Source organism: Brassica napus, chromosome C7 (genome assembly GCF_020379485.1).
Source record: "Brassica napus cultivar Da-Ae chromosome C7, Da-Ae, whole genome shotgun sequence".
NCBI lineage: Eukaryota > Viridiplantae > Streptophyta > Magnoliopsida > Brassicales > Brassicaceae > Brassica > Brassica napus.
This window is the reverse complement of record NC_063450.1, coordinates 45,131,252-45,144,954: the sequence shown is the minus strand read 5'-3', so window position 1 is coordinate 45,144,954 and position 13,703 is coordinate 45,131,252. Positions and strand designations below refer to the sequence as shown.

Sequence of the window (13,703 nt, the reverse complement as noted above, 5' to 3'; positions counted from 1 at the left end):
TCTCCACCTTGACTTGAATCTTCTCAATAATAGATGTACCAGATGCACCTTCAAGTGCCAGATGTACCAGATACGTTTCTCTGCGCCAGATGTACAAGATGCGCCATCAGCGCCAGATGTACAAGATGCACTTTCAAGTGCCAGATGTGCCATTAACGCCAAATGTACCAGATGCGTTCTTCAACGCTAAATGTACCATCGCTCTCTTTGCCTCAGATGTCCCTTCGGACCAGATGTGTTGCTATGACAAACCAGACGTCCTTTAACGGTCAGATGCTCAACTAGAGCCAGACATTCGTCATCAGCCGGATATCCCAACGGACTAGATGTCCCAACGGACCAGATATCCCAACGGACCAGACGCCCCAACGGGCCAGATGTCCCAACATACCAGATGTCCCAACGGACTAGACGCCCCAACGGGCCGGATGTCCCAACGGACCAGATATCCTTGCGGACCAAATGTCCTTGCAGACCAGATGCCCCAACGGGCCAGATGTCCTTGCGGACCAGATGTTCATGCGGACCAGATGCCCCAACAGGCCGGATGTCCCAACAGACCAGATGTCCCAACGGACTACACGCCCCAACGGGCCGGATGTCCCAACGAACCAGATATCCTTGCGGACCAAATGTCCTTGCAGACCAGATGCCCCAACGGGCCAAATGTCCTTGCGGACCAGATGTCCATGCGGACCAGATGCCCCAACGGGCCGTTCGCCCCAACGAGCCAGATGTCCTTGCGGACCAGAAGCCCCAACGGGCCAGATGTCCTTGCGGACCAGATGCCCCGACGGGCATGATGCCCCAACGGGCCAGATGCCCCAACGGGCTAAACCATATACTTGGTGAGATGAACATTTGCAGTGCACAGAATACTGATAGGTTCATCTGAAGACATCACGAACCTTGTCAACACCTCATTAATGTAGGCCTTCTGTGACAAGAACAACTCCTTCTCCCTATCTCTGAAGATCTCCATCCCTAGAATCTTCATTGCTGTACCCAAATCCTTCATCTCAACTTTAGAACTCATAAGCTCCAGCTTCTCGATGTCACACATCTTTTCTTCAGCTATCAACATGTCATCCACGTAGAGCACCAAATAGATGAACGTCGCATCCTTCAACTTGCTCACATAGACACACCAATCATAAGGACTTCTGATGTAGCCCAACTTGATTATATAGCTGCTGAATCTCTTGTACCATCCTTTGAAAGACTGCTTAAATCCACAAAGTGACTTCTGAAGCGTACACGCATAGTCATCCTTTTCAGGAACTCGATAACCATCTGCCTGAGTCATGTATATCTCCTCTAGCTCTCCACGAAAAAACACTGTCTTCACATCAAATTGCTTAAGCTCCAAGTCCTGACGTGCTACCAGGTGCTAGCAACACTCTGATGAAAGTATCTCTGACCACAAGTGAGAACATCTCATTGTAGTCTAGTCCCTCTCTCTGACTGAACCCTCTTGCAACAATCCGAGCTTTATACTTAACTCTTTCTGCCGATGATTCTTCAACCTTTATCTTGAAGACCCACTTGTATGTAACATCCCTCCTCCCCGATGGTAATGTGACCAGATCCCATGTATGATTCTTCTGATGAGACTCCATGTCTCTCGTTGCAACATGCCATTTCTCAGACTCGGGACTAGAAACAACTTTCATGTAAGTGGATGACACATCCACTTCCTCTGCAACCTGAAGTGCATAACCCACCATATCATCAAAGTGATATCTCTCTGGTGGCCTGACTTCAACCCTTCTTGGTCGATCTTTCACAATGCTACGCTCTGTAACATCAAGCGGTTGAATCTTCGTAGACTCCAACTGAACATCTTCTACACGCTCCTCTTGATTTTCTGTGTGTGCCTGCACATCGATCACTTCATGATCATCTTGCAGCTCCACCTGTTTATTAGTGCTACCCTTTTCTGCTTCTGAACTGGACCCTGAGCTTCTAACCATAGATGCTTCATCGAAGACACCATTCCTGCTTAGAACCATTCGGTTTTCTGATGGAGACCAGACCATGTATCTCTTGACTCCATCACCGTAGCCCATAAACACTCTTAAAAGTGAATATTTAGCAGATCTACCTGACCACACCTCAGAAGGTATCTTGCACTCGATGTCGGTGTGGGAACCAAAATTTATCAAGTAGCAAGCCGTGTTGACAGCTTCAGCCCAAAACCGCTTCTCCAAACCAACACTCGAGAGCATGCACATCGTTCTCTGTAGCATTATCTGGTTTATCCATTTCGTAACACCATCCCGCTGTGGTGTTCCCCTATCTGTAAGATGCTTGGCAGATGTTGCATCCTTACAAAACTGTTTGAACTCTTCCGAGCAGAGTTCCAAACCAATATCAGAATGAAGCATATCTTGCTTCGACAGATGTTGCATCCCACGCTCACCCATATGTCTAAGCCTCATATGCCATAGCTTAGTCATATCTTTCTCTGGGATCTCTGGCGATGCAACATTTGCTGAACCGGTAATTGTTGTACCCTTCAGCAAATACAGAGTACCGTTCATGAAATCCTTCAGAATCACATCAGAACCCCTGTAGACATTCAGAACTCCATCGCCACCCAAATATTTGAACCCTCTGCTGTCCAGAAGACTCACGGATATCAAATTCTTCGTCATTGATGGAACATGCCTAACCTTGTTCAATGTGCAGAATCTACCATCATGTGTCCTGAGCTTGATTGAGCCGATCCCAACAATCTTGCAGGCAAAGTCGTTTGCCATCTTAAGCTTGTTGTCAAGTACCTCTGTGTACTCTGAAAACCACTCTCTCCTCGGTGTCATATGGTAGGATGCTCCCGTATCAAGAACCCACACATTAGAAGAGTATGTGTGTCCGTGCACAACAAGAGTGATGTCGTCGTCAGACTTGGTTTCATCCTCGGCTACTGCAACAGACCCAAACTGTTGCTCCTTCATCTTGGGACAGTCTGATTTCCAATATCCCTTCTCTTTGCAATAGTTGCAAATATTAGATGCTTTAGGACCTCTTGGAAACGACTTCCTATCTTTCGAAGTCCTTCTGTTCCGATGTCCCTTCACACCACTGACAAACAACCCTGATGCTTGATTGTCTGTCCCTGAGCCGGATGCCTTATGGCGCAATTCCCGACTATGAAGAGCCGACCTAACTTCTTCCAGTTTCATTGTATCTTTGCCAACAATGAACGATTGCACGAAGTTCTCGAAGGAGTTCGGCAGAGATACCAACAGGATTTGTGCCGCGTCTTCATCCTCCACCTTAACATCGATGTTACACAGCTCCAGTAATATCGAATTCAGCTTGTCAAGATGGTCGCGAAGCTCAATACCTTCTTGCATATGCAAGGCAAAGAGGCGTTGCTTCAGAAGTAGCTTGTCCGTTAGAGATTTTGTCATGTACAAGCTCTCCAACTTCTGCCACAAACTAGCAGCAGTTTTCTCATCCGACACTTCGATGATGATCTCGTCTGCTAGACACAACAAAATTGTTGAGAACGCCTTCTCTTCTAGAGTCTCCAAATCAGCTGCTTCAGATTTCTTTTCTGGCAATGGTCCCCAGATGCCTTGTTGCTTCAACAACGCCTGCATCTTAATATGCCAAAGACTGAAGCTATTTCTCCCATCAAACTTGTCGATCTTCGCTCTTATTCCAGACATCTTCTCACTAGATCACAACCCGAAGCTCTGATACCAGTTTGTTGTAACGGACGTGAGAAGGAACAGATGCGGAAACAGATGAATAAAAGCGATGTAACTACGACACGGATATTTAACGTGGTTCACCCCTAGGGCTACATCCATGGGCAAAGCGAGATCTTATTATTGGAGACGATATTGAGCTTACAAAGTGCAAGTTTAGGGTTACTTCGAATACAAGATATATATAGTAACATCTCGCATCTAAAACCCTAGACTAAACGGACTCATGGGCTTAAGCCCACGTTCAGATGTAACATCCATAATAACTTAATGCAACACTCTTGATGCAACCGAGTCGGTATGATGTACGTGATATAACATCCATCGCCTAGATGTAACATCCAGATTCAAGGCATATCAACAATTTTTTTTAAGCAACTAATTAGAATGTACATTATTAATATAAGACATTATCTATCTATCTATAATAATAAAGTAGACTTGCCTCGCTGCACAGGCTGCCACGTCATCAGGGAAGAATGGACAAATGAGGACACGTGTGTCACCCTAAAAATTCTTTAACGAAACCATCCTTTTCGTTTTGAAATCTCTTCTGAAAACTACTATGGACTTCGCGTTGTTTTGTCCAGGCCCAATATTTTTGTTTCTGAGCTAAATCAAGTTCAGCGTAGAAAAGTTACGCCGTCCCTTTCATCCCATAAAGCCGTCTCCGATTCACCTTCTGTAACGCCTTCCATTTCCATTTATTTGCTCCTTTAATCTGACCATTAACATTTCATCCTCTTCATTTGTAACCGGCGGAGATCTCCTACAAATTTGCATGCTTACATGGATGAAGACCGCCATATCTTTCTCAACAAGATTCTTCTCCGGCGAAAATGAGCAACAAGAAGAACAACTTGATTTCAACGCAGGGATAATCCTATCGATCGCATCTCTTAGTGGTACCACTCATGATTCCTTTGTTTTCATATAGATTTATTTTGAAAAAAATGTTAATCTTTTAGTGGTTTGCTTCGTAACTCTTAACGGGGAGGATCTACCAGTTCTTCTGAATGCTCTTAAGGTCTATTTTACTTAGACGAAGCGAAGATTTTGAGTTTACTGTGAAGATTTGTTTTACCTATTGATTTGACTATAATGATTCATAGCAATGGACTTTACTTTAAGGATTATCTCTGCATCTGTTCTTTGAATGTTATTTTTACACTGTAAGAGTTTCTGCAAATTCTTTAGTCCACTTCAAGTTCCTGAGAATAGACAATTACTTTACATATAACCCACCCAGTGGTGTGAATATGAAACGATGATGAAATTCATGGAAGAAATTTGGAAAAATAAAATGAGTTTTTTGCAATCCAATCTGTCCATTGCATAGAGAAGACTAGAGGCCCAGGACTCAGCTACGAACCTGGATGCATCTGAGAAGGCTAGCATGCCGCTGATTTATCTGGAAGTGGTGACTGCAGGACCCATGTGATGTATTCAGACAAAGAGCTTAGGTGTTTGGTACTTCCCTAAACAGTGTAGCTATAGTCAGCTACATGAAGCTAGAGGTTCTTTATCATTACAGTGAACTCTTTTGTTATGTCTTTCACTCTGTAAGTATGTGGCTCATGTACTGCAGTTCGTTTTTGTGGGGTTGTTTTCAAGCTGATTGTCTATTCTCACACCTCAGGCTGTGAAGGTGTTTCTCTACATCATTCTTTTAACATCTGTGCATATGTTCCAGCTCTTCTTCTATCAAGTATCCTTATTCTTTACTCTGTTTTTCAATGTTTTTGGTTTTTCAGGTTCCGACCGTGTGGGAAACGATAGACATGTGGAAGAAGAACCACAATCCATTCAGAATAGCTTGCGGATGGTTTCTTGCAAAGTCATGCTTCCTCTGTTTTGGTCTTCTTTGATGGTAGCTTGATTATCTGTACAATTATTGTAGGAGATGGATTACATCCCTCCGCAAGGCCCATTGAATAACAGGCCCTAATCCAACAAGTCGGATCGATTTGGTCGGCTTGGTGGCTAAACCTATCGGCTTGACCTTAGAGTATTTTTAGCCGGTCGAGTAAGTCGGCTAAAAATGCCCGGCTTAGAGGGAGCCTTGTTCAGGCCCGTATACTCGGCCTCAGACATCAAGGCCCAAAGGGGCACGAAACTAGGGCATCTAGAGCGGGAGTCCTATAAGAAGGGAAAAGGAAGCAACAAGAGGGGACCTTTTTCGGACCATTGAACACACTGAGCGGCTAGATCTAGGGTTTTATGTTATCTCTTTGATCTTGTTACTCTTCGATATGGTGGCTCTTGAATCTTTTTGTCACTCTTGTAACCCTTCAAACCAGATCTAAATAAAACGTCTTTATCCATCCCATTTCTGACTTTTTCCATCATCTTAGTCGACTGAATCATGTTCAAACAATTATGATGGCCACTCAAAGTCAATTATACATCACATGCCAAAGGATACCTTACAGCTTCAGCCGTCTCTAATTTCTGCTAGAAGACGTTTTAGAAACCTTGGCACCAAGAGCAAGCGACTGGTCATTGATAGTGTAATGTTTAAAAACTGAAACAATCTTGAGAGGAGCCACATGAACTGCTGCGGCCACCTCAATCCACCAAACCGAGCATCTGTACAATGGAAGGTCAAGATTTTGAAGAATATGATGCGGCTTGATGTTTACATGTTTTCTTAAAGACAGCTGGACTTTTTTATTGTATTTTCTTAAATCGTGTGTTTGATGCTACACAAGAACAACCAGTTATGTACACATTGATTTAAGATTATAGGCAAATCAAGGTTAAAGTTTAAATCCTTTTTCTGTATCAGTTCTTAAAAATACCATACCAACTTAATCTATCTTGCTTTGTCTAATCGTCATGTCCATTTATTTATTTCATATCATCTATATATCTTTACTTTGTGTTTTGTTTGTCAATCTTCACTTTGTATATGCTAATTTATATATTTTAATGAGTGGTTTCTCTATAGTAAACAATAACGTATCATCATATATAACTTGAATTATTAGTATTATAATTTATCAGCTACTATGACTAATTTCTCTATAATTTTTAATGCTTTTGATTGATCACCGGTTTGGTTTGATTAGATTTGATTGATCACCGGTTTGGTTTGATTAGAGAAACAGCTGAATCATCAATTCATACAAAAACCATATTCTTTTTTTTTTTTAATTTGGCAAAGATTTGATCAAAATAATCTTACCTAACTATTTTCTGCGGAACAATATAGCTTAAAATTTGATCTTCTTTTGTTAAGACCAAGATTGGGTAAATATAGTTAGATCTCTAAATCTATTTTATCACTAACTAAACCAAAAAGAACCGATTTTTATATTGGTTTGTAATAATTCAATTATTTTAAAACTAATAAAAATAAAAATCAGTTGTAAATAATTTTTTTTCATAAAAACTTGAATGACCAAGATAAAGACTATTTTGCTCATATCTAAAATTTAATTGACATTTTATTCATGTAACTTGCTTTCTTAAATCTAATTTCCAGTTATCAAAATGCAAAAATATGAATACAAATAATTTTAGTTCGTTCATCATGAATAAATAAACAACACATTTTCATTTATCTATCATTATATATTTGTATAACTGATTCACTGTATACCTAAGTTATATTTGAATACAAAATCAAACAAAAAAAATATAATTTAAAATATAAAAAATCCCGAGTGTAGCCCGGGCCAATCCCTAGTATATTATATATTTGACATTATTTGTTTAGGACTTCATCTCTCACTCTCACTGAGAAGATTACACAAACAAATAAAAAGTATATCTGAGTGAAAATCCGTACAAATGATTATTAAAGCAACGGTCATCTCACATCTTTTTTTGTTAACAGTATTTACAAGAACATCTCCAATGGTTAGCTTCATTTTTTTCTTTAAAATTTGAAGTTCTTCATTGAAGCAACATGTTCTCCAATGGTTTGTTTCATATTTTTCTTCAAAACGGAATATTCTAAGTATATTCTATCACCACTTTATAATTAATTATTAATTACACTTTATATTTTTTCAAATTTACTAATTTTACTCATTTGTTTTGTTTTAACATTAATTTGACTCAATTACTATTTTTTATAAATTAAAATTATTCTATAATACAATAATTATATATAACATAAATAAATAAACAAAAAAAATTTTAAAGCACTAACTACATATATCTCTTAGGTGATTAAAATGTATTTTAAAACAAAAAAAGAGCTTATTTTATTTTAAATTATTCTAAATCGAACATAAAATTCTTAGAAACTAATAATTTCATGTTCTTTGTTATTAAGATTCAATTATATAAAAGTAATAATGTAAGAGTTGAAATTAATTGGATGACATTAACTTTTCTAATTTATTTAAGTAAAAATAGCAATAAATAAAAGTTAAAGATTGGTTTGAAAATAAAAGAGTTTATCTTAAAAAAATGAAGAACGGAACAGTATTTTTTCAATTCTCCAAAATTTGAAGAAATAAAGAAAAAAATGAAATACTAAGACCATATCCAACTCCACTTCATTTTCCACTTTTTGCTTCATTTTGAAGAATGTTTTGCTCCAACCTTACTTCATTTTTTAAGTGAACAATATTGCTTCAAATTTGAAGATCTACTGTACATATCTTCATTTTTTGAAGATGAACTTTTCTAATTGTAAATTGGTCCTTAACTTTTATTTATTATTATCTTTTGCCAAAATAAAGTATATGCTTTAATATAATCCAATTAATTTCTAATTCCAGTTGTTATTTTCATCATACTAATTTAAAATGTTAGTTATACTTAAAACTTATACTAATAAATAAAATAAAATTACATAATTAATATAAAAAGTAAAATACATAATTAATAACACCAAACTAAACATATAAACTTATTAATACAACATAAACTAACACTTAATAATCTGGTAAATCATTTCTGTTGGATCCAATTTTGGTCAATACCACAATGAGCCACGATCAAAGGCATGGGCCTTAAAGGGCCAGAGCCTGTAGCAAGAGTACGAGCTCGAGAAGGAGTCGCCGAGGTCGCGGAGATCGTGCAATAAGAAGCTGAGATCGCGGAGCTACCACTGAGATCTCGAAGTCGACTTACTATAAAGGAAGAGGAGTGGAAACAGAGGAGGAGATGTTAAAAACCCTAGAGAGAGCTACACATTTACATCGATCTTGTTGTCTTCCCACTTTTAGATTCTTTCTTTACCGATCTCGTTTGTATCACTCGATCTAGTTCAATTCATTGTATTCGATCTTATTCATCAATAAAGTCCATTTTTACCTACTGGAAACTATTTAACATCGTTGTGTTCTAAAGACATCATTGCCTACATCATTTGTCTTTCCTAGATCAAACCCCGATCACTATCAAATACTTAGTGTAGATTTTAGGTTCTACAATTTCCAGAACCACTAATATCATTAAAATATTTTTCAAATGAAGTAGATGTTTGAGGAGGTTGTTGAGCTTGTTGTTCTTCACTCCTTTCCAACAAAATTCGAGTTTGCTCGGATTATATGTATGCACGAACTTTAGGATCTTGTATGGAATTCACATCACAAAATAAAATTTTGTTTTCTTCTTTTTGTTTTTTCAAAGCATAATTCCTACTTTGAATTTCTAAATGATGTTCTCTTTGTGCGCTTGTCTTCTTTAACTGCTCCAAGAGTTGTTTATTTCCTTCTTCCAAGGTGTTAATAACAAGTGATGTTTGATCATCTTTTTTTCTTTTAAGTTTAGACTTCTTTACTCTTATTGGCCTTTTAAATGAACATCCACCAATAATATCTTCTTTGTCATCTAAATTCAAAGAAAATGAGGACAAACCTGGAGATTCTTGTGTAGCAGAATCAGAGGCTGAATTTGTATCTCCGAAACCACAAGAATTTGACACTTTTTTAGCAGATTTGTCATTAAACTTTTCAAAATTCTTGATAATATTCTACACATGATCGAATTTCCAACCTCCTTTGTATTTTGGATCATACACAAACATTAATTTGGCTTGCTCAAACTGCATTCCAATTTAAAATAAAAAGACATCAGTACAAAAAAAGTAAAATATATATTACAGTAATCATAAAACACTTACAATATCATCATTTAAAGCACCACTTAGACGTCTGCTTTCACATTGTTTGAGACATGCATGCAATTTCTTTGTTGCTTTCTCAATAGTTTGAATTCGACAATGAATGGATTTTTTTGTACGTTCATTCCAACTTGCATTTTTCCCAGCCTCGTAAGCATATGCCACACGAGACCAGAACTGATCGGATGTTTGATAAACACTTGTAATTGGATCGTGGGATATTTCCATATAGATTTGGCATAAGAACTTATCTTCTTCTTGAGTATATCCTGCTGAACGTAACAACATTTTGTAAAAATCTAAAATAAGTTGTGTATGAAAGAAAGAGAATAGAATGATTCAAAGTTGTGAATGAAAATGTAGAGCACACCACGTAATTTATACATAATAATAAAGACTCTCATATTTCTCAATTGAGCATGACATGATTTGATAATACAATGAAAAAGTATTCAAAGAATCTTACATTTTTTTATATATTATGACATGATGTGATAATACAAAAAAAAAAGTGGTTCAAAGATTTTCACATTTTTCAATTTACTATGGCATGATTTAATAATGCAATGATAAAGTGATTCAAAGATTCTCACATATTTTATTTTACTATGACATGATTTGACAATGCAATGAAAATGTGATTCAAAGATTCTCAAATTTTTCAATATAATATGACATGATTTGATAATTCAATGAAAAGTGATTCCAAATTTTTACATTACTCAAAGTTTCACGAGACAAATAATAATACAAAGAAAAAGTGATTCCAAAAAGTTCTATATATACTAGTAGAAATCAGTTTTAACTTCACACTCTAAATTTTATATATTAAAATGAATTATAATTTTACAAATTCATTCCATTTGGATGGTTCTTCATCATCTTCAGATGATGATGAAAATGTAGAGATGATCAATAATCTCTACCAAGAAAAATTGACGATACAACATGCTATCGCAAATAACAATGCGATAATACAATACCTTCGTAATCAACAAAGCAGCCAAGTGGTTCATGGAGGTTCAGTTCCTGGACGTTCTTTTATCTACCTCGATCGAGAAAGCGCACATTATAGATTGTTCAACGACTACTTCTCGAAGAACCCAACTTACAACGATGCCATGTTTCGTAGGAGATATCGTATGTCTCGTCCTTTATTCCTTCATATCGTTAATGCGGTTAAAAATCATGACAACTACTTCAAACAACGAAGAGATATAATCGGTAGACTTGGTTTATCATCTCTTCAAAAAATAACTGTCGTCTTTCGGATGCTAGCTTATGGTTTACCAGCTGATGCAACAGACGAATACATAAAAATTGGCGAATCAACAGCAATCAAAAGCATACAAAGATTTTGTCGAGCTGTAGCGGAGATATTCTCAGAGGAGTACTTACGATCACCAACACCTGCCGATATTTCAAGACTTATGTATATTGGTGAACAACAAGGTTTTCCGGGAATGTTAGGAAGCTTAGATTGCATGCATTGGAAGTGGAAAAATTGTCCTACCGCTTGGGCTGGACAATATTCAGGTCGTAGTGGATCACCAACTATAATTCTTGAAGCTGTTGGGGATTATGATCTTTGGATATGTCGTGCATATTTTGGGATGTCTGGCAGCAATAACAATATCAATGTGTTGGAATCCTCCCATTTTTTCTCCAATCTCGCTGAAGGTATTGCACCCTGCTCATTATATTATTCAGGAAATGAATATAATATGAGGTATTATTTGGCTGATGGAATATATCCAAAATGGTCTACTATATTCCAAACTATTCACGAGCTAAGAGGTTCAAAAAAGCAATATTTTGCTACGCAACAAGAAGCATGTCGGAAAGATGTGGAACGTGCTTTTGGAGTTCTCCAATCACGCTTTGCAATTGTGAAAGAGCCAGTTCGTTATTGGAATAGAGAAGTGATACATGATATCATGACCACTTGTATAATTCTACTTAACATGATAATTGAGGATGAGCGTGATCTCGATGCACCAATTGACGTTGCCAGAGAAGTGATACATGATATCATGACCACTTGTATAATTCTACTTAACATGATAATTGAGGATGAGCGTGATCTCAGTGCACCAATTGACGTTGCCAGAGAAGCTCCATCTACAGAGGTTGATATCGAATAACATGAGAATATTCGTTTTCAAGAATTTTTTGCTCGATTTAGAAGAATTAAAGATCAAGAAGCTCATTTCGCACTTCGAAACGATTTAATTGATCACATGTGGGAAAAACATATGTCTGGTACTGCTTTATAAAATCTAATGTTTTTATTTATTTATTTATGTTTGGTGTAATAATTTTATTATAAGATAATGTTGAACATGTTGGATTATGTAAAAAAAAAATAGTTGGGCAAAATTAGTAAAGATGAGAAACTAGAAAATGTTATTAATAATTAATGGTAAGTAATGATGAAATATATTTGGAATATTATTTTTACAAGGAAGAAATGAAACAAACCATTGGAGTGAATGTTACTTTATTTTTTTCTTCATTTTGAAGAAAGTGAACATTTGAAGATAAAAATAAAGCCAACCATTGGAGATGTTCTAATGGAGTAAAAAACGAAGAAAAAATGAAAAATGAAACACCTTTGAAAATGCTTAGCATATATCTCACGGCAAAACCACATTATATTCCCCAAACACAATCATCTAACATCTTCATTCTTGAATTATTTGTTTTGCTTCGAGAGAAGATCAGATCTAGACCACCCTCGTCTGTTCGATCAATCAAAGACGATTATCATCTTGTTTTCTCGTGAACCAAAACCTGCAGATTATATAAATTGAAGATTTTAAAAGCACAACTTTTCTTAATAGCATAAGGTAAAATGTAAATTTATGTAAGATAATATATTTAAGAATGACAAATGCAAATAATAGAAAACCACATGACTTTTACCATAAACAGCCCCCACCTTTCATCATTTCATTGCTTTTTCATTTTTTGTTTCTATCTCAAAAGGAAACCTTGAAGGTGTAACCACATCACTCATTTCATTTCATTGCTTTTCTTTAGCCAAGCCAAATTCACTCAGTACGTATATACAATAAAACTTCTATAAATTAATAATGTTGGAACTTTAAATTTTTTTTAATTTATAAAGATATTAATTTACAAAAGTTTCCTTTTTAGATTCTTTTCTATTTTTAAATAGGTTTATTTATAAAATACGAAAAATATTTGATTTTACTGTATATACATTATTCAAATTTTATAAATTTTATAAGTTTTATTTTTATATTGTTTTATTATCTTATTTGGAGTATATTTTTATGTTTCATAGAAATGTTATGTGATTTTTAATATAATTTTACTAAATATTATCAAAATATATTGAAATGTTAAGAAAAATAGAAGTATTTTTATTGTGAATATAAAATCAACAATATAATGTTTAGTTTGTACTTATATAAAATATATATAGAGATAAATTATTAATTTATAATTTTAATGGGCCTATATATTTACATGGAAATTTTAAAAATATTATTATCTTATTATTTTATCGATTTGTGTCATATTTTACACCTGTCCAAATTGGGACCGATAAAATTTATTAATTTATAGATATTATTAATTTATCGAGTATTAACTTATAAAGGTTCTACTGTATATTACTGCAATTTGAATAAACCAACAGGGGTAACCGTGTACTTGATGACAATATGTAAATTCGCTTTTTTCTTAATTCCCTTTTCACTAAAAACACGTTTTTATCTGTCTAGGCTATTCAAAAGCTATATTTACCCTGCCAAAAGCTAATTGAATCTATATTATTAAAACTAAATTATTTTTTTGTATTGTTTGAAAACATAGATATCGGTATAAATAAGAATTGTTTGAAAAAATAGATAGCAGTATAAAAATGCATC

General features: G+C 35.7%; 1 protein-coding gene across 1 annotated transcript; it reads left to right on the top strand.

Annotated features, from left to right (window-relative positions):
* The first annotated feature begins 10,712 nt into the window (after window positions 1-10,712).
* On the top strand, window positions 10,713-12,855 carry LOC106428060. Its single transcript, XM_048764297.1, has one exon. It carries the CDS (start codon window positions 10,713-10,715, stop codon window positions 11,946-11,948), a length of 1,236 nt encoding a protein of 411 aa, XP_048620254.1. The 3' UTR covers window positions 11,949-12,855.
* The last annotated feature ends 848 nt before the right edge of the window (window positions 12,856-13,703 follow it).

Bases quoted from the DNA above. Each gene is read 5' to 3' on its own strand.
- LOC106428060 (XM_048764297.1), top strand. From the start codon at position 10,713: ATGATCAATAATCTCTACCAAGAAAAATTGACGATACAACATGCTATC.